The 21,455-nt window shown below is 42.0% G+C and overlaps 1 protein-coding gene across 10 annotated transcripts in view; it reads left to right on the top strand.

Annotated features, from left to right (window-relative positions):
- Positions 1–21,455, top strand: part of SEMA5B (semaphorin 5B) — a 347,589-nt gene that overhangs the window by 250,125 nt on the left and 76,009 nt on the right. For all 10 annotated transcript variants that reach the window (XM_081924848.1, XM_081924846.1, XM_081924845.1 and 7 more), the window contains 4 exons: positions 624–686; positions 6,971–7,069; positions 9,742–9,955; positions 14,299–14,584. In XM_081924848.1, the coding sequence (XP_081780974.1) occupies positions 624–686; positions 6,971–7,069; positions 9,742–9,955; positions 14,299–14,584 (662 nt within the window). The remainder of the gene's footprint in view (positions 1–623; positions 687–6,970; positions 7,070–9,741; positions 9,956–14,298; positions 14,585–21,455) is intronic.

The following is a 21,455-nucleotide window of genomic DNA, read 5'->3' as shown; positions in this document are numbered from 1 at the left end:
AGACAGAGAGGAACTTTGGGGATGGTTGATTTTGCTCAGGGAGGTCATACAGGGAGAAGGGACTAAATTCCCCTCCTCAACTTCTGCATCTGTTATTAACTTCAAATACAAACATGGAAGACCTTGATCATGGATTTCTTAGCTCTAGGCTTGGCCCTGGGCACCCAAAACCACTGAAGTCAAAGGCAAAGCACACACAACGGTATGATAAATGCAGCATGACTGATGGAAATGTGTTGAGATTTCAGAACATTCTCCATTCTTGGTATTTTCATATAAATGAAGTCCTTTGGAAAAGTTTGAGCTAAAGTTTGAGCTAGTTAAGGCTGAATTATAAAGTGTTGTTGCATTTATATGAACATGTAGAGACCATTCTTTCCGATGTTCGTATGATTTATGCCTCGGCCCCTAGAGGGTTTATCTCCTTTATTGATTGCTTCTTCTTTGCACTCTGTAAGAGTGATGCAAAAAAGAGAATCTACCACAATGTCTGCTGCTGCAAATTGGCCAGTGTAGCTCACTTTTAGATATTCCCCTGTGTCTTCAAATGAGGGCTGGCCCAAAAAAACAAAACAATACTGCATGGTACCGTTATATAACTTTTCTCTGTTTTGGTTCCCCAGGCGACAGAATGGGGTTCAGATGAAGACACCAGGAGATCATGTCAGAGTAAAGGAAAAACTGAGGTATGTTCACCACCTACCTCCCCCTGCATACAGCCATAGTTAACTGATTTTAATACCACTTGGGAATGTACACAACAAAACATCTGATGTCAGAAGTCTGATATGATGCTACCATAATATATGTGAAATACACACTGTATTTTTCGCCCTATAGGACGCACTTTTCCCCCTCCAAAAATGAAGGGGAAATCTGTGTGCATCCTATGGGGTGAATGCAGGCTTTCGCTGAAGTGTGGAGAGCAAGAGGGGTTGGTGCGCACTGACCCCTCTCGCTGTCCACGCTTCAGGAAGCTATCAGCAAGCCTGGGGAGCCCGCGGGAGCCTGCTGCCCGGAGCGCGGGGCGCACCGAAGCAGAGCGCTCTGCGCTTCAGGCAGACATCTGCAGCCTAGGGAGCCCTGCGGGAGTTCCCGCCGGGTTCCCTAGGCTGTGGATAGCAGCCTGCTGCCTGGAGCGCGGGGCGCGCTGAAGCAGAGCGCCCCGCGCTTCGGGCAGATATCCGCGGCTGGGGGGGGAAATAAATTTGTTTCCTTTATTTCCCCTCCCCCCCAAAAAAACTAGGTGCGTCCTATGGGCCGGTGCGTCCTATAGGGCGAAAAATACGGTATATATAAAACACTGGTAGTTCCTTATGACACACAGTACAATTATTCCATGAGAATTTAATATTGTTTACTTCTGAAGGTGGTGCAATTTGTTGCAGGTCATGGAACAGAATGGTGTCAGGCTAGGAGTGTGGTTTACTGCAGAATAAATGATGCTAAAGCCAGAATATCTTACAGTGTTCAGCATCAGATGTCTGGAGCTCAGCAACGTGAGCCTTCTTTGTTTTTACTGAAGAAGAGCACATTTCTGTATCTAAAGCTATGTCCATGCTCCCGCTCACTCTGCATCCATTGTACTTCCACCACTGGTTTGGGAGCACTGCTCACACAATCTCAGCCACGATCCCTATCTATCCAGCCAAATCTTATGAAATACTATGTTTTGATGCATTTCCCCCACCCAATCCGGCTTGGATCTGAGTTGAGTAAAAGAGTGTGTTAACTGCATTTTTACCTGGTAATGGGAACACAGTCTGAGATGCTTAAGTGGCAACCTACAGGCATTATCCACCCAATATCTTCTCCTGCTTGGTCCTACCAATATCTTCTAGCTCAAAGGTTGCATGGTGACTTAGGTCCTATTCCAACTATGCTACCCACAGTTACTAAGTCCTAATTAGAAATGTGCTAAGGGGATTCACATAATCGCCTAGCTCACCTGGGCAGTTTTGTATAGGAATTTTATTATCTTTCAGGTAGCCTGGGCCCAAGCCATACAGGCCTTTATAGGTCATAACCTGCACTTTGAAGTATGGCCAGAAGCAAACCAATAGCTAGTGAAACTTCTTGTCATGAGCCCCAGTCAGCTGTCTGAGTGCAGCATTTTGGGCCATCTGAAGCTTCTGAACACTTTTCAAAGGCAGCCCTATGTGGGGCGGGTTACAGTAGTCCAGCCACGATGTAACTAACGCATGCATAGCCCTTTGGAGTGCATCCTTTGCTTTAAGCTCTCTTGTGCAACACTCCAGTAACTGTACCTGTCCTAGTCCTTTTCCAGACTGGCGCCTGCCACCTTCCATGTGTTTAGATAGCCTTTCCAATGCTGATGTTAGTGTTATCCTGCTGAGTCCCTTTCCTACTGATTTGGATAGTCCCAGCCCTGGCTATGCAAGTGAGCTGTGTAAGCCTCTGTATGTTTGCTTTGTCTTAGTTACACATGGAGTTTTCATTTGTTTTCTTGGCTTGGGAAGGTTCCCCAGGACATTGCTTGACAAAAAAATTGCCCTAGACAGAAAGGACAATGCCGTACCTTTTCCAAATGGTTGAGCTTATTTCCTTCATTCTTTCCCTGTGGAATGCAGTACAAGTCCTCTCTGTCTTCCGTAAAAATGGTTTGTAAGTCTTGGCAATAAAGAATCTTGCAGACATTAAAAACAAACAAGAGACAGAAAATCATTAGTAAATCCTGTTTGGTATCTTCTGCACGCCAGGAGAAGACAGCTTGGCTGGGATGCTGGGCAAAACTGATTAATGAAATTGTTTGTCTAAAGAAATAAATATAAATATCTGAGAGCGTGTTAAGAACAGTGTTTTGCAGCCTGCAAGGTGTTCAAAGAAAATTAGGACAGACGGCAGCAAACACATTACAATCGTCTCCCTGCAGTCCCAAATGAAATTTCTTTGAAAAGGCAGGCTGGAGCAGAGCCTTCTTCCCCCCCCTCCTATTTCTTTTTCTTTTTCTACTTCTTTTTCTTTTTCTCTTTCTCTTTTTCTTTTTTCCTTTCCTTTTCCTTCCACCCCAGTCACCAGACTTCCAAATACAGTCTGTAACCAGGTTGCTTTCTTATGATGCTATTGGAAAACCATGGACTCTAGCTGTCTGGTAACAAAATGCTTGTTGCAGAAAGCCCATTGGAAATAATTTCCTGGCATGTTAGGAGGTGGACTGCCTTTGTATGTTTCAGGTCCTGTTTTCCCAGTTGGCTTTTATGCAGTCACAGGGGACCTTTCTTTCTCCTGCCATGCATTTCCTACTGGGTTTTTTTGTATCTTTGGTCCCATATGAGCAGCTAACGCAAATGCTGTCTGCACTGGATTGTCGGCCAAAAACCTCAGGTTAAGGGGTCATAATTCGTTGCCATTTCTCTAGGATATATTTTGCCATGAGCTATTGAGAGATTTTAAAAACATTTGTTTTGTGATAATGGTGAAGCTAATAAATGAAAGAAGCGTACAGACCAAGGATGCGAAATCTGTGCTTCTCTAGATGTTGCTGAACTTCAAGTTCCATCAGCTCTAGCCAGCCTAGCCCAATGGTGATGGGAGCTGAGGTAGATGGATTGTGGGCTTCGTATGGTCTCTTTTGAAATAACTTCCTGTGCTCCTGTGAACCAAGTTTCCTTTTTATATCAAGCACAGTTATTAGTTGAAATATACATCTGTAGGACAAGAAGGAGACATTTCGTAAATGTTAATTAAGTATATATTGGAATTTATTTAATAGTTTACTAAATGCACCCCACTAAGTTCTAGGGAGTTCATTTAAATCATGGGTAGGCAAACTAAGGCCCGGGGGCCGGATCAAGCCCAATCACTTTCTAAATATGGCCTGCTGACGGTCCAGGAATCAGCATGTTTTTACATGAGTAGAATGTGTCCTTTTATTTAAAATGCATCTCTGGGTTATTTGTGGGGCATAGAAATTCGTTCCTTTTTTACCCTTCAAAATATAGTTCTGCCCACCACAAGGTCTGAGAGGCAGTGGACCGGCCCCCTGCTGAAAAAGTTTTTTGACCCCTGATTTAAATGTAAGAATCTTGAGGTGCAAAAATCAGATTTTAGGCTCTAGAAACCTTGAAGCTATGGTTTGACTCAAAATAAGTTTTTGAACAGATCCTTTTCCTTACTGCTTAGTTTCGGGATGTGTTGTGCTTTTCTTTGGTGAAGTGGACCAAGCAAAGTCATCATAAATCCTGCTTCTGCATGTGTAATTCAGCCAAAAATGCTTCTTCTGAGCTTTTTGCCTGAAGGAAACCTACAAAGACTGAAAATATTTGACAAGACCAGATTTAAAAGTGATAGTAGGTGTGTAAATGAAACTTTACCTGTGCTGTTGACTTATATGCAGGCAGATTTGCCTTTGAATCAGGTGCCAGATAACAATTTAACTGGATTTCATGTGCAAGCATCTGACCGCCAGCGCATCCTGCACTTATGCCTTAGATTCCTGCCATGCATAGAGGCAGGCCACGTGATTCAAATGCGATATGGGTTGCCCAGCATGGGTAAATGTATTTTCTACAGCAAACAGTGCTGTTAATGCAGAATAAGCTGGTAGACTGAGGTGGTAAAATTATACAATGTGACATTTCAGAATACAGGTGGAGGTGAACTGTGGTTTTATTATTGCTTACCTCTGTATAAAAAGCTCTCTGTAGGTAGTATACAAACACATCAGGGAAAGGGGCCATGCTAAACCTTTCTTGGCCGAGTTGATAAGTTTACTCTCTTACAATGTAGCTGGGGGAGAGCCAGAAGGGTGAGATCACAGAATTCAGCTCAGAGCCTTTGTTTCTTAAGGCTCCATCTGATAGGCCAATGTACAATAACCCACAGTTTATCTATTTCTGGGAGATTATGAGCTGAATCACCACAGCTGAAGTCTTGCTTCCAGGCTGAGAGGTAATTCAAATCTGATCCCTGTGTATCTGATCAAGACATAATGGAATTGAAAAGTGAGGCATGTGAAGCATCTCCAAGGAACATTGCGGTCTTGACATGCTCATTCTGAATGCTCCCTCGGCCAGCTCTGGTGGTTCAGATCCCGCTATCTGCACAATAGTGTCTCTCAGTATCCTTGATAAAATACATCCCCAAACACCAAGCACGTATGGTACCTTGTACATAAGCAACACTATGACGCCATTTGTTATGGATAGCCTTTCAATGAGTTGGTTTCCATATCACAAATGAAAGAGTGGGATCTTTCTTTCCCACCAAGGTGATTTGGAGTGCTTTTGCCTTCCTGATATGCAGAAACAACTTCTCCCAGGAAATGTTTGCCACCAGGCAGGCTTGTGACATGGGATATAGAAATGAAGTTTTTGCTCAAGAGGAAAGAGGCTGGTTCTTAAGCTGTAGGCTATGCTTAGTGACCAATTTATAATAATTTTGTCCAAGCTGCAGTACATCAGAGAATGATTTTTAAAAATTAGAACTGTAACCCAAAATACTGTAGCCTCTTAAGGTAGGTGGTCCTTTCCTGACCACTGGTCCTGCTAGCTAGGGATGATGGTAGTTGTAGTCCCAAAACAGCTGGAGGGCCAAGTTTGGCCATTACTTCTCTAGGGGAAGGAGGAAAAGGCATAGCTTTTTTTCAAGCTATCTAACTCTTACGTATTGGGGAGAGTAATATCCACACCAAAGTCACTGTATGGCTCTATTGCTGTTTATGGGCTGGATGGGAAGCAGTGCTTCTCTCTTGCCTTTTATGTAGGCAATGGGAGCAGCCCTACTTATAATTTAACAAATGTCATCCCATTCTGTGGTGGACCAAGCATCACCATAGTTTCGTGTCCATGTTGCTTGAATTTAGCTGATATATTAAGTTCCAGTTTCCAGATGGTGAAAGTGACAACCAGACAAAGGTATTGATTGTTATGAACAAAATATACTGAATATTTTTTTCCAGGTGATTGAGTCATATGTTGTCTCCCACCCCAGTTTGCCAATAATCTAATTATGTTTTATAGAATATATTACACATGGATTGTTAGTTTTATGAAGGTTCATTTTCCAGATTGCTTAGTGCTGAATTATAACAAAACGCTTCAGCAAAGACTTCTTGTATTATGTTTACATTCACTGCAACCTCTTTCCAATTTTAATCCTTTAAAAGAAGATTTGACAAATTCATGGAGGAAAGGCTATTGATGGCTGCAAACCATCATGGCCATTTTCTGCCTTCTCTATTGGAAGCAGTGTGCCTCTGAAAACTAGGTGCTGGGAAGGACAGGTGAGGAAAGTGCTATTGCACCATGGTCCTACTTGTTGGCTTTACATAGGCATCTGGTTGGCTACTGTGAGAACAGGATGAGATTTTTGCCTGATCATCAGGGCTCCATTTATTTTGTTATGGTCTTAACTCAACCCCGCTACTCATTGTACAACTTCATCGTCAAATGGTTGATTATCTTAGCCTTGTTAGGTAAGCTTTTTAAATCCTTACCAAAAATAGTTGTCAGTAACTGTAGTTCCACACCTGCTTTGTGCTCCTTGTACCTTTGAGATTATAAGACTTTTGAAAGGGCTGTGCTTTCCATTAAAGCAGATGCTTATAGTTTTGGCTGTCTTCTGCTTTTTGGTAGTCACTACCAGCATAAGGCTTGACTAAGGGAAGTCACATACATGACACTAGGCGCATCATTCTTGAATATAATGTCCCCTGATCACATTAAGAACAGATTTATGAACACAGGGACTTGGTATTTTAATTTCAACAATTATAGGTGCCAAGGCCAGTCTCTCTGGAAATTATCCTATGTGAAGCTTAGTTATAACAGTGAAATGGACTTGACATGTGCTCAGAGACACACTAGTCTTTATTTCCAAGTCACATTTTCCAGGACTAAAGCATGACATCAGAAACAGAGTCTGGACTAAGCCCTGAGGAATGTTCACTCATATTAAGCACAGGCTGTTACTCTTTCTTGGAAATGTGTTTTTCTGCTTTTCATTTCAGGAGGAATGTCAGAACTATGTTCGTGTTCTGATTGTTTATGGAAAGAAAGTTTTCACTTGTGGTACCAATGCTTTCTCACCAGTGTGTTCCAGCAGACAGGTAAGTTGTGCCTCTTCTCTTTAAGGATGAATCAGAGAGCAGGATGAAAAAGAATGACTGTAGGTTCTCAGATGCTGATGGTGGTTGCTTGTGAGTAACCAGGCAGGACTCCGACCTGTCTTTTACAGGTTTTATTGTGCAAACTATTTACAGTGCAGATCTACAAAGTTCATGTCCATCTTAGCCACTTGCAGAATCCGGGAGTGGTCCCTTCCGGTTTCTCCCCCAACATAAGAACTTCGGCACCCCAAGCTTCCTCCCCCCCCCCCTTGCGTTTCACCTCTCTGTGCAAGCTGGGCGACAGAAGTTGCATGTGTCCCTCCTGGCTAGCCTGGTGAGGTGAGGCGCTGGGACTCTCAGCAGCATCCTCGAGCCCTTTCCTCGCTTGGCTGGCCCCTTCCCTCTCTTCTCCACTGGAGGTGTGGCTTTCCCCACCGCTGGAAGAGGAACTGCTCCTCAGGAGTTTCGGAGGCTCTCTGTATCCCAACGGCCCCCCTGCCTCCCTCCCCTGTTCCGATGGCAGTCCCCTGACAGTAGGTAAATGAGATGGGAAATGTAAAGGCCTCGGTTTTACTTGCCTGTGTAGCATCACTGGGTTATGTTTACCTGCGCCTCTAGTTGACAAAGGAAGGAGTAGCTTTTACAGGAAATAGGCTGCTGGCCCCTCTTCAGTTGTTTGTTCCTTCCTCACCAAAACATGTTACATTCTCCTTTGGCTCCTCTTACTCTTTCATTGTGGCTTAGGAATTTTATTCTTCTTGATAATATCTCTAATATCTGGGGTGGGGGGGACTAAAGTGGGGGGTGTGGACTCCCAAAACAGCCAAGTGAGAAATGAGTATACACAGGTCTGAAGGGTGACTTACTCTTGGCTGGGAAGGTGGAGGGAAGTAAGAACCAGGTGAAAGGAATAGAATGAGGTATGATAGAGGAGAGTGTGGCTGACTGTTAACAGGAGCATTCCCTGCTGCAGCATTTTGTTGCAGCTTCCACTTGTTCTAAATGAATTCTGATAGATGTGTAGGCATACGAGAGAAGAGGAGGAGAAATAACAAGATATGTTGGGGACATTATACATTATGGTAGGTTGAGGTTATCACTGAGCAGTAAAGTTTCTGCAGTGATGAAAAGATTTATAATAGGTCAGATAAATACACTATTTAACCTACATCTCTGGGTTCTGAGTTGCAGCTATTGCTTAAGCATCTTGTGCAGAAATACTATCAAGCCCATAGACTGAGTTTTTTTGGTTGAAGAGCATGTTGTTGGTTACTAAACCATAGCTCTCTTTTAAGTGTCTGCAGGCACGATACATTTATGGTAGGACTGAAGGTGATGCAATCAAATGACTTTGTTCTGAGGTGACAGTGCCACTTTCGCACCTATCAATTTATACACAAAAGGTGATAGCCTTCAGGATGGAAGAAAGTGGTTGCCTATTTTCAGCTCTTTTCCATTTGCTCCAGTCATGTACATTTCTCTCTTCTGCACTGAAAGGCCAGTTAACATTTTAAGATGGAAGCAGATGGCATGAAGATCACATAGCATTGCACTGTGTTTATGAGTCTGCTAGTCACCACAGCAAACGGCAAAATGGAAGGCTGGTCAAATGCAGTAATGCATGGAATTAAGTTACTAAGACTGCAGTTTTATAGTTGAAGGGTTGCTATGGGTTTGGATTTTATCCTGGATGTAGCTCAGGCTAGTGCATCAGTTATGTTCATTCCTGGAGGCTGCATGTTCACAGGCCTCAGGCTGTGTGTAAGACTGCCTATGAAGAGTAAGCCTGCAAGCTACATTTGGTCCAGAATTCAACAGCCACATACTGGGAGAATGTAACTCCCATATTGAAGCAATGGCACTGACTTCTAATTTGTTTCCTGGTCCAATTCAAAGTGCTGGTGAGGACCTTCTAAAGCCATTCATGCTTCTGGACCTGGAAATCTGAAGGACTGCCTTCTGCCATACAAATCTGGCCATTTCCTAAGAACTTCAGCAAAGGCCCTCTTGTGAGTCTCAGCAACCCAAGAGAACTCACACTTTTGGGGAACCAGGGAGACTTACCTTGCCCCCCTGGTCTTTCCTCAAATATCTAAAACCTTCCTAAGGAAAGCATGAGCTTCATGTCAGATCATGTGAAGAGGGCCTTGAAACAGGTGGACCATAGTCACTATAACTTAGAGGAGCAGGACTCGTATGCAGAGTACATGGAAGGGAATTATGAAGGTAACAATAACATAGTGATGAGATGCTTCTGATGACTTGACACGGCCAGCAAATCAGTGTGCAAGCTTCCACTTGGGTACTAGAGTCAGCTATAAAGTAGATATCTGCCAGCATTACTCTGGTGCTAAGGAATTCCCTTGCTGCCCAGTCTCCCTAAAGCCTAGATTCAGTTGAATGTAAGTTTTATGAAAAAAATACACCCAGTTCCACAGGGATAGCATTTACCTCTGTTGCAAAGAATACAGGCATGGTATGCTTAGCTATGCTAGCTCAGAAAAAGCTATTTTTTACCTTGCCTTTGGTGCACTTAGCATTATCCAGGTTTGCTAATTTAGCCTATAGGGATCTGAGGGGTTGCAAAAACATGAAAGTATTGCTTGGCCAACTGTGTTATCTGTCAAAATGTTCTCATCACCCTTTTCTCTTCCATTGCTTTTTACATACAGGTGGGAAATCTTAGCAAAATCATTGAGAAAATAAATGGGGTAGCCCGCTGTCCCTATGACCCCCGGCACAACTCAACAGCAGTGATCACAACACAGGGAGAACTGTATGCTGCAACGGTCATTGATTTCTCTGGACGAGATCCTGCTATTTACCGCAGCCTTGGGAATGTCCCACCTCTTAGAACAGCACAATACAACTCCAAGTGGCTTAATGGTAAGAGCACTCTGGGAAATAGAGATCATTAAGACCAGCTGTGCAGTCTTGAGAAATGACTTTTTTTTTCCTTATCTCATAATGAAGATAAAATTCATTTACCTAAAATATTTAGCTATCCACATTCAGGGGGTGTCCACAATATATTTATCTACCAACTCATACAGGGGATAAGGCAGACTAAATATTTTAAGTAGCCAGCCTCTTCCTCCAGCTCTTCCACAGCCCCTTCAGATGAATGAGTTTGTAGTATGTTTCTATTTATTTTGGTGAATACTGGATTTTGGATGTGAATGCTTATCTATTGAGAACTTTGACAAAAGCTCACTTCAGCAACTTTGACTTAAAATGGAAAGTGGATGCATTTCTGTGTGTGGGTTTCCTGCTTTCTGCAGGAGAAGCAGATGCATTTCTACCCTAAGCCAGACTTCACATATGGCATAATATGTATGGCAAGAGGATGTGGTAGGTGGACATGATTTGGGGGAAATGACCTTATGGGCTGAACTGGGAGACCTGGCAGGCCAAATCTGACCCATGGGCTGGAGTCTCCCCACCTCTGCCATGCAGAGTACTGTAGTGCAGCCCCCAAGAGGACGAGGAAGATTTTATTAATTTATATATTGTTTTGACTTAGACATTGAAATATGAACATCTATAATGAAAATAAGCAATAAAAACAATCCTGTTAAATGGCTATCACTAGGCCTTATCAAATTGATCAGATTGCAGCCTTCTCACTAGATGGGAGTTGGTGAAAGGTGTTATTACCTGTTACTGTAACTGAGGCTTTCAGGTGCATCAGGGATCCAGAAGCTGAACACCATTTCTTACCAGAGTTCCTGGTTTGGATTTGCCCTGATTGGTTTGCCCAAATGCAGCCCCCCACATTGGCCAGAAGTGGTGTAAGGAAGAGATGGAAAAACCTGTGTCAGATGAGAAAGACAAGATCATCCCTTCCGGCTACCATGCTAGCAACAAACAGAATCCACTTGAAAGCAAGTCCCAGACAATAACTCTTGCATAAATCTCACTGCTAAACAGTACGTTTCTGAGCACAATTCAAAGTATTGGTGCTGAGCTTTAAAGCCCTAAATGGCCCAGTATACCTGAAGGAGCGTCTCCACCCCCATCGTTCAGCCCAGACACTGAGGTCCAGCTCCGAGGGCGTTCTCGCGGTTCCCTCGCTGCGAGGAGTGAAGCTACAGGGAACCAGGCAGAGGGCCTTCTCTGTAATAGTGCCCGCCTTTGGAATGCCCTCCCATCAGATGTCAAGGAAATAAACAACTATCTGAGTTTTAGAAAACATCTGAAGGCAGTCCTGTTTAGGGAAGTTTTTAATGTTTGATGTTTTATCGCTTTATTATTAATATTATTCTGTTGGGAGCTGCCCAATAATTTATATTATTATTATAAATAATAATATTTATTATTATTATTATTATTATTATTATTATTATTATTATTATTATTATCTCATAGAAATAAAACAAGTTTCTTGTTAATGAGTTGGCCACATATGATTTGAATAAAAAAATTTATTACTTTATGTAGATATAGTCCTGAACCCCTCTTCTTACCTTATATTGTAATTATTTTGCCCTGTTGTTGGGCATTGCCTACTTTTAGGCCACAAAAAAAGAAGCTTCCCTGTTATTCAAAGGCTAACGTATAGTATAGAGTCACTCAGAAAGCATTATTAGAAAGCAGAACTTAGCATGTTGCAGAATAGCCCCATTTTAAATGCATCAAGATTCCTTTGGAATTCATGACTTCAAAACTCCAGTCTTAATTATTAGTACAAATTCTCATGGGAGGAGGAAGGGATTCAGAGAAAGTGTACCCTTTAGTTTGCTTTCTCACTCAGCCAGCAGAATCCTCACAGGGCCCCAGGATTACTTTCTGCTGCAGGGGACATTCAGTAGTGAAAGCATGTACTACAAACCATAATCTAGAGCCATTTTGGGATTTGGAGATGCACTGCCATCAATACATACCTTACTTTGCTGCTCTTTTGTTCTTTGGGATGTTTGCACATAGACTTTAATCTATGGGGTGATATATAGATATTACCTACAGAAAATGGTTCATTCTCAAGTGTAAGGAATGGCTTTAATGGCAACAGCCAGATGTCAGTGGATTATTGCAGTTGGCCAAATTCAGCGAGACAGTAAACTTGTGCTGGTGCCTTTAAAAATGCACTTTGCCGCAATGCCATCAATACATTTCACAGTGAGGGATGGGTGAAGATATCTTTCACACCTGCATTAGGTCAAGGAATCTTGCAAAATGACTTAAAAGGTTTGTTTTGTTCTTGTTTTGATGAGCTCAGTGGTTGGTGAATTAATTAGTTGACTGAAACAAACAATACATACTTGGATACTTGTGCGATGTCCCTTTCTCCAAGGCTGACACTGCAGGGAGCTTTCTCTGCTGGAAATACTGCTTAAACCCAGGTGGATGCTGCCTCCTGCATAGTAACGTATCTCTCCGTACCTTCAGGGGGATTTCCATTCATCATAATTCAGCACAGCTCCAGCTGACAAGCAAATAACCCTACCTGCAGTTTTCCCTTTCACTGTAGGCTTTGTCTGTCCACTTGTTTAGCTGCTGTACAGCGGTTACCTGTGTGGTCTGTCAGCAGGAGTCTTCAGCAGGTACCTCCATGCACACTCAGAGCACATGGATGCACAGCATGCTCCCAAGCACCAGGGTGGGATGAAAGAGGGAGAAATAGGCAGTGGAGGAGGTGGTCCAAGTCTAGTATTAGCAGTGTGAATTAATTTCCAAAAGGTTTCTCTTGAATTGTCATCTTATACAATAATCACTGCTGTATGCTGATTATCTATTTATGCCTCAAATTCTGTTCTTCCACTAAGAGGAAAGAGTTGGGCCCACAGTTTGCTGCCCCTCAGCGCTAGCACATAGTTTTGTGGTGTGTGCTGGTGTTCTGTCTGTTTGGCGAGGGAGGTTCTGAGCATTACCTTTTTTCTGTAGATGGGTATTTTGTGGTGACCACAGCAGTTTCTAAGATGTGCTCCTAGGCCTAAAAGTGTGGGAGGCACATGGGATAAGCCCAACTCTAGTGTATAGAAAACTTGGGGGAAATAAGTGAACTGCAGGAACATTACTGGTCCCAGGATCTTGTATCTGACAGTGACATGTATTAGTTGCAGCAAAGGAAATTGGCAGATTGCTGGAAAAAGGACAGTGTGCTGCCCCCCACCATTTAATCACAGTAGCAATTAGCCTCAGTCCTTGAGGCACCTGACTATTTTAGGAAATACTAGTTGATGTTCCTCTTCCCACTACTCCCTCTTTTGTTGTATTTTTGAAAATACTTATAGTATTGACCATCACTGTAGCTCAAAGTAGTCAATCTGTACAAAAGGCAGTTGAGGTGGTAGAACTGCTTCTGGAATATATGCCATTTCAGACTGTGAGTGAGGAATCACATAACTGAATTCTCCCTTGCTACACACACACACACACACACACACACACACACACACAGCCCCCCACTTGTAATAAAATAGACATGAAGAATAATAACTAGGCAATCCAATTCAAGACAGCTTAATTTAATCATAAGAGTTTTTGTTGATTAATTTATTCATTAGTCAGTTTACTAAATTTACACTTGGATAAAAACAGTATTTCTGAAGTAATATTTTTTGTGTTTAGATAATGTACATGTGTGTTGTAGCAGGCATCATCTTAAAATAAGCATTCCATGTGTGTACCATTTCAGAAGTGTATGGGTACTCACATTCACATGAAACTTCCCCACCTGTTGAAAGGACATTTGTGGGGCGTTGTGGGCTAGCCTCTCATCACAGCTGCACAAAGTGGAAAAGCAATTACACAACCAATGTGTTCAGCTCCTGTGCAAAAGAATACTATACATGTTAATCTCCAATTGGGGTATCTTCTTGCACTAAGGAATTCTACTTTTGTACACCAGTATGCATGTGCAGCTTTTTCTTCCATTGGCATGTACAGAAACACTTCTCTGTACATGCCAACATGACAAAAAGCTCCACATATGTACCAGAGGGCATGGCTACGGTGCACAGCTTCAGCTTGGGGTGGACCCTGCAGCCCCCTCACATGGTTTCATGGTCTTCTCTTAATGATGTAGTCATCAAATGATGAATGTGCCCATAAAAACAAGCCTATTGTGTTCTCCTGTTTCTTGGATGTTGTAAAAAAGGGGAAAAAAGAGGTTTGTTTTCCTCTTTCTCATCCTCTGATCACTCCTGAACTTTTATCCCCACAGGTTGTGTAAATCCAACCCTTTCTATGTAAATCTCATTGCGTTTTATGGCTTTATTTTTCTCCAGAGCCCAACTTCATTGCTGCCTATGACATTGGTTTGTTCACTTACTTCTTTTTCCGTGAGAATGCTGTAGAACATGACTGTGGGAAAACTGTCTATTCTCGCGTGGGAAGGGTTTGCAAAAACGACATTGGGGGGAGATTTTTATTGGAGGACACATGGACAACATTTATGAAGGCTCGGCTGAACTGCTCCCGTTCTGGTGAAATCCCTTTCTACTACAATGAACTACAAAGCACATTTTATCTACCTGAACAAGATTTGATCTATGGAGTGTTTACAACCAATGTGTGAGTTTGTTGCTTTTCTTGCTCCTTATTTACTTCCTTATAATGCTTACCTCCTTTTTCTAGTACTGGTATTTAGGCAAATTCCTTCCATTGTTCAGTTTAGCAAGGCTGTATTTGGACATCACAGTGAACCATAATATGATGGCTTGTTGTGACAGGAGCCAACTTATACTGTATGACCTTGTGCATGTGTGTGTCTCCTCTGCTGCAATCATGAGGACAAGACTGGAAGTTTTTGCGTCTGTTTTCTGTTAGCTTCAGTTTAGCATTGCATCTCAAAGCAAACTAATGTTGCATCTGCTGTTAATCTTACCTAACTTTTGTTTGAAATAAGCCAGCTTTATAACCCATAGTTTGATTTATTTTAAGCAAACTATAGTTACGGTTAACCAATGTTTATTGGGTTTGGATTAAACAATAAGCTGCAACTAATCAAAAGAAGTGAAATCTTCTGAACTCACATTTGTGCTGGGCGGTGGGAGGTGGGAGTACTTAAATCAAAGGTTCACTGTGGCTTGGTTTATTGTGATCTCTAAATGCAGCCAGATTAAGTAAAATAAGCAAAGCAATGCTTGGTCTTCTTCTATACCTATCTGTCTTCTTCTACACCTATAATTCTAATATTTGTAAGGCAAAATAGGTGGTTCCTCATTCAGTGTTATTCTTACTTTATTTTTGAACTGTGATTTTTACCCAAATTATATTATTGGTGATATTCATATTATTAGTATGTTCGTGTGTATATATATATATATAAATAATATGACCAGTCCAGAAAAAGACATAATTCAGTCCACCAGTGGACTTGTGTCTATTACTGTGCACTTGTTTCTATTACATCTGAGCTAGATGTAAACCTATCCTTGCTAACAACTGGGAGTCTGTGGTTGCAATTCTTTGCATACTTTACCTGAAAGTAAGACTCATAGTTGGACTTAGCTTCTGAATAAACATACATAGGGTTGTGTTATTAGTTACAGTGATGAAGTCAGCAGAACAAAGGAAGACATCTCCAATTTTGACCAGAAAACCAAGCGAGGGAAAATTCAAAAGATGCTAAATAAAATTCACTGTTCATTTGCAAATGTAGCCCCAAATCTTACTCTGCCTAATTTTTTAAGTAGAATATGCTCTTTTTCAGTGGTACAGTGGTACCTCGGTTTAAGAACTTAATTCGTTCTGGAGGTCCGTTCTTAACCTGAAACTGTTCTTAATCTGAAGCACCACTTTAGCTAATGGGGCCTCCTGCTGCCGCCGTGCCGCTGCTTTGCGATTTCTGTTCTCATCCTGAAGCAAAGTTCTTAACCTGAGGTACTATTTCTGGGTTAGCCGAGTCTGTAACCTGAAGCGTATGTAACCTGAAGTGTCTGTAACCCGAGGTACCACTGTATTAGTTATTTCCAGTAAAGGTAAAGAAACCTCTCATTCAGAAACTTGGAAGTAACTACTGCCACTAATGAAGACTATAGTACAGTCATACCTCAGGTTGTGAACACTGCGGGTTGCGTGTTTTTGGGTTACGGATGCGGCGAACCCAGAAGTACCGGAACGGGTTACTTCAGGGGTTTGGTGCTTGCACATGCGCAGAAACACTAAATCGCACTTTGCACATGTGTGCGCAGACGCGGCGCTGCGAGTTGTGAATGCTGTGGGTTGTGAATGTGCCTCCTGCACGGATCACGTTTGCAACCCGAGGCTCCACTGTATAAGTAAGATATATTAGATGTAAAATAAGCAATTGATTGCATTTGCAAATAAAAATAGAATTTTCATTTTTTTTGAGGGTTGCTTTCTTCTTTATACACATTTCAATGTATTGTATACTTCTTACTGTTTACTTAAACATACATAGAAATGAGCTGTTAGTGATAGATGTTGATGGTTCTTGGTTGCAGCATTTTGTGTTAACTAGAATATAAGAAATTTGTTTTTAATTATGAACTAAAAGAAGAAAATCTGATTAGCTACTATGCGGGACAGTACTGTCTAGACACCAGATTATGAAACCTTCCTACTTTAATCATTTGAATTAGCCACTTGTGGAGAAGAGGATTTCTTAAAAGTTGTAATTATCTGAAAAACTGTTCTCAGAGTAGCAGTGTATGACTTATCTTTGACAGAATTGAAGAATTGTCATCCAAGAGCTGGCTCCGATGAGAGGCCAGGATTGATTTGTGCTAAAGTGCATGCTCATTTAAGCAGCTTGCTTGTGTGAACCGTGCAAGGTAGAAGCCAGGAACATATGAAAGGTCCTATATTTTATGTTTCATTTTTGTCTTCACAGAAGGCAAGGTTGTTGTTTTCAGTTTCTCAGAAGACTTGGGTCTTGCATGAGTTCATGATTCCTGAATTGCAGTTCTCATTCAAGAAGGCTCTGACAGAGGACCAGAAATGATTTAATAGTCAGGGGCCAAACCACACACAATTGCAGCAGCCTTAGGACTTTAAATGTGGACCTGCTGTGATTATGATTAAAAGAAGAAGTGTGAATGCAATTTGACATGTAGAGCAGATGCATGGGCAGAGATGTGCTGAATTATTCGCTGCCTCCCCCCCTTCATTAATCTCCCCACCCCTCCTATAGACATAAAAATGCATACCACAAGAACACACAAGGACAATACCCTGCACACAATTTAAAAAGCCATAGATTGTTTAATTGGCCAAAGGCTTGGGAGAAGAGGAATGTTTTTGCCTGGAGCCTAAAGATATGTAACAAAGGCACCAGTGAGCCTCCCTGGGGGAGAGCAGTCCACTGAAAGATGCCATTTTCATAAATCCCTCCTGCAGCACCCTATACTGCACCTAAACATACTGCAGAGAGTCCCCTAATCCTCTGGAGCACATTTGTATGTGCTGCAAGGTGCAAGAACTGCCACTCCCCATATGATCCAATCTGGACTCTGTGATCATAATCTGAGGCCATGCTTCATGGGCCTCCACCAAAAGAGGTCTGGAAAGCGGCAACATGAGAACGGGCCTTCTTGTTTTGCTGAAGGTTTTTCTTTCCATTAGTGGACAGTCACCATTAGATACACCCTGTAACTCCCTGTAAGCTTTAATGTTTAATCCAGCTCTGTTGATTTATGAAGAGAGTGTATGTGCAGAATCTAGTGTGGTTTTCCTCATCTTACCCCGTAATTGTTTAGACTGCTGTCTTGTTAGCAAGAGGCAAAAGGACCAAATATGCAATTACGACTTCTCTTTTTCTTTTACATTGCAAGAAAAAAAAGCATTATGTAACTGCAAAAGAAGTGAATAGAAAAAAATTATTATTGATAATAGCTAAACTTAGATCAAATAGGGGCTTTGTGCTGTGACACAGTGTTCTTTCAAGAATTCAAAGCAGAGAAAAGTTCCAATTTGTCAGCTAACTAGACAAATAATGGTAATTATTCTTTTAACTTCTATCAGGACTTATTCCATGCTGTATGCATTCTGCATACAAAGTAAGTCTTCCATTTGCTGCAGTAGTATAACTGATGCATAAAAGGTGTATTATTTTTATCGTAAGGCATATTTACTCTTGAAGGAAGAGAAAAATATATGTGTATATACTCAAATCTCAAAGATTTTCATTTAATGGGGTCAGAAGCAATTCTCCAAAAAATGGGCCTCAACCAGCATGGTGCACTTCATTGTGAAAAACATGTTATAGTCTGATTTATTGCTCATTGTTGTGTAATGCAGAGCTAAGTCAGCAAGAAAGATGGCTATTTAGGGAAGGAACCTATGAAATATTTAAGCAGTTGTTATTAAAGTTTTCACTAGGGTCACTGAAACCCAATTTAAAAGCTTTTGGACTTTTTTCTTCAACGTTTTGGCATAATTGTCAGTGGGCCTAAATGTAGAATGTAGGGCTGTCTCTCAGAACAGGACAGTGCACACATATATGAATGCAAAGTCGGGGTGAGGAGAGGAGAGGAGAGGAGAGGTAGAGATGGTGCTTCGATATGAGTATGCCTATAGCACCCCACTTTCAGTCTTAGCCACTCTTATCTAGCACATCTGACTCCGGCAAGTCACTTGGTAACTGTGCTGATGCTTCCAAACTCCACATAGCAGATGCAGGAATTTACAGGGCAGGAGGCACATGGCAGGAAACCCAACAGAACAATGTGAAGAGAGTACAGTCATACCTCGGGTTGAAGTAGCTTGATCCACAGCCTCAGAAGGTTGGTTTACAGCTACTTACACGTCCATGTAGCAGCCAGTCGATAAAATGTGGCATGTGCACAAGTCCGGACTCTTGTCATGCATGTTGGGAAATGAAGAGTGCCATGGGGCTGGAGGTAATCTTGAGAAATAGCTTTCAGTGCATCAGCTCTACGACTGAAATCTAGTATCATGCCTGGGGCTACTTCCAAGGAACCTTGGGAATATAATGTCATAATGATACTGAGGATTCAGGGTTGGGGGGGGGCAAGTCTCTTGATACTGGCAATTCATTTGTGCACCAGAGGGATTTGTTGTATCTAGGAATTTAGCCCACTGCAGTGAGTCAGAAGAATTTTTGAAAATATAAACATTGTTTAACAATGCACCAGGATGCTCTGGAGTTATGCTAGCGTAGCATAGCGTGGTATGTAGCATACTGTCTCACAGTAGTGGATGGCACAGTGGGGTGGAGACACTTACTTGACCTGCTGGCAGTTGAGTCACTGCTTCTTACAAGGAGGGGAAGCAGAGAAATGGCAGGGATGGTGGTGTGGTCAAACACATTGCATTGCCCTCCCTGTTGCCTCCCCCTCATCATCCTGGTAAGCAGCAGTGCTCACCCACCAGGAGGTCAGATCAGCACTTGCAGCTCACTATGCTGCGACTTAACTGCGGTCTCACCTATGGTCATGAGGTAATGGACAGATGCGGATGACACATAAATATTTCGTAATACTGTCCTTGTATTTCCTCCTTCAAAAATTTGGAGTGCTTGGATCAACTTTATGACTGTTTCCAAATCAGTGATTTTATGGTCCTTCCAGCCCATCTTTCATGCTCTAGTTCTGCGTCTTTCCGTGCACAAGAACAGTGCAAGCGAGTGGTTTATTATTTGGGTCAGTGTGCCAGCTCTAACGGCAGAAAGCTGCAGGGTTGTGTTGATTTTGTCCCTTTGCAGTTCTGAGGGGAGAACTTTGCTATGAAACGTTTGGCAGCTTGTTTTGGAAGCCCCACTCCGATCTCAAACAATCTGCAGTTTTATTTAGACGATTGTTTTTCTTCTTCTTCTCCCTGTGCCTGAAGGCATTAACTTGTCACTCGTCATTAGCTTTGTCTAAAGAACTGCCTTCTGTGAACACGCAACATGTCAATATCACTCAGATACCAGCAAAGAAAGGTTTAGCATGTGGTGCTTTGACAAGTTCAAAGCCTACTGCTCCATTGCTCAGTGAAATGGAAGGATGGCTGTGAGGGGAAAGAGGGAAAGGAGAACACGCAATCTTAATAGTAATGTTTTAAAAGTGATGTCTTGCTTTCTCAGTGGCAAAAAGGCATCTCCCAGTCAACTTCAAATTGAGGTAGTTCTCTGGATTAGTTTTCTAACATGGTGGGATTGTTATGGTGGAAATTTTCTTTGTAGGAACAAATGAGAGACATGTGGTGTGCATCATTTAAGCATAAAGAAATGTTGGAGGACCTACAAGTAGTTTATGAGGTGCATGCTTTTATTCATTCTTTCATTTCATTTCATTTATATCACACCTTTCCTCCAAGCTGCTGATGGTGCCCTAAATTGGTACGATACAATTCTGTACAGGCTTCCTATACATACTGCTCGTACCACAAAGTAGGAATGAAATAAAAGCATGCTTTTTTTGCTTCTTCATGTAGCAGCGTCTTTAAAAAAAAGAAGGAAGGAAGGGAAGGACCTTCTCCGCTTATTGCCTGCCTAAAATCACACGGCTTAGATATGTGTTCTTAAGTAATTACTGGTTTAGTAAAAAAATCCTTTTCATAGTAGTTCAAATTGCTACCATTAGCAACTTGATATATAAAGCAGTCATTCAGACATTTACACAGCACGGTGACAAAGTCTGTCATGTTGTTCTGAAAGGGCTTTCTGTATTTTTAGCCTCTTCTTTACAATTTTCAGCTCTCTCTGATTTCCTCTTCTTTGTTGGTCCTTTTCTCTCCCCACCTTTTAAAGAGTCCTCAGCTGGACTCTACAAGCTTGGTCTGATGGCCTTTATGTGGATATGATTCCTGGCAAAGCATGAATTTTCAGCCTAATTTTCTCAACTGTTTAGTGTGAATAATTGTGGCTTGCCTGCATCCCATAGTGGAGGAGAATTAGGAGAAGATTGTAAGGCAGGTGTGAGGAACCTCCCCCCCCCCCGTGTTGCTGAACTACAGCTCCCATCATCCCTAGCCACTGGCCATGTTTGCTGGGGCTGGTGGGAGTTGTAGTTCAGTAACATCTGAAGGACCACAGGTTCCCCACACCTGTTGTAAATAAGCACGATGCCTTTGAGGAATGGGGAAAGGAGTGTGTACAAGGAGAACCTTTTTCAGATGCTTGCCTGTGTTTGTTTAATGACTTACCTTAATAATGGGGGGTAGGCTGCCATTTCAATTCTACACCCAAGGATACACCTTCACCGCATGGAGGCTTGCCTCCTAAATGAGGATGCCAAATTGAGAGTGTTGGTTGATTAACTCACCCACAGTATCCACAGTAAGGGATCCTGAGTGCATATTCCTAGTGATACAAGTGACCTGCTGAAGCTTTACTTGTCTATCTTAAAGGAAAGCTCCTCCTGCCAGAAATGTAAAGAGGTTTCCTTTTTTTAATGCTAATTTGTATATTCAAGATCAACACAGGAAATTGCTTGAATTCACAGCTGAAGTTCAATGACTATTTAGGGAAGGGACG

This window comes from Podarcis melisellensis, assembly GCF_964234715.1.
Source record: "Podarcis melisellensis genome assembly, chromosome: 1".
NCBI classification, from domain to species: domain Eukaryota; kingdom Metazoa; phylum Chordata; class Lepidosauria; order Squamata; family Lacertidae; genus Podarcis; species Podarcis melisellensis.
This window is presented reverse-complemented; position numbering and strand designations above follow the sequence as displayed.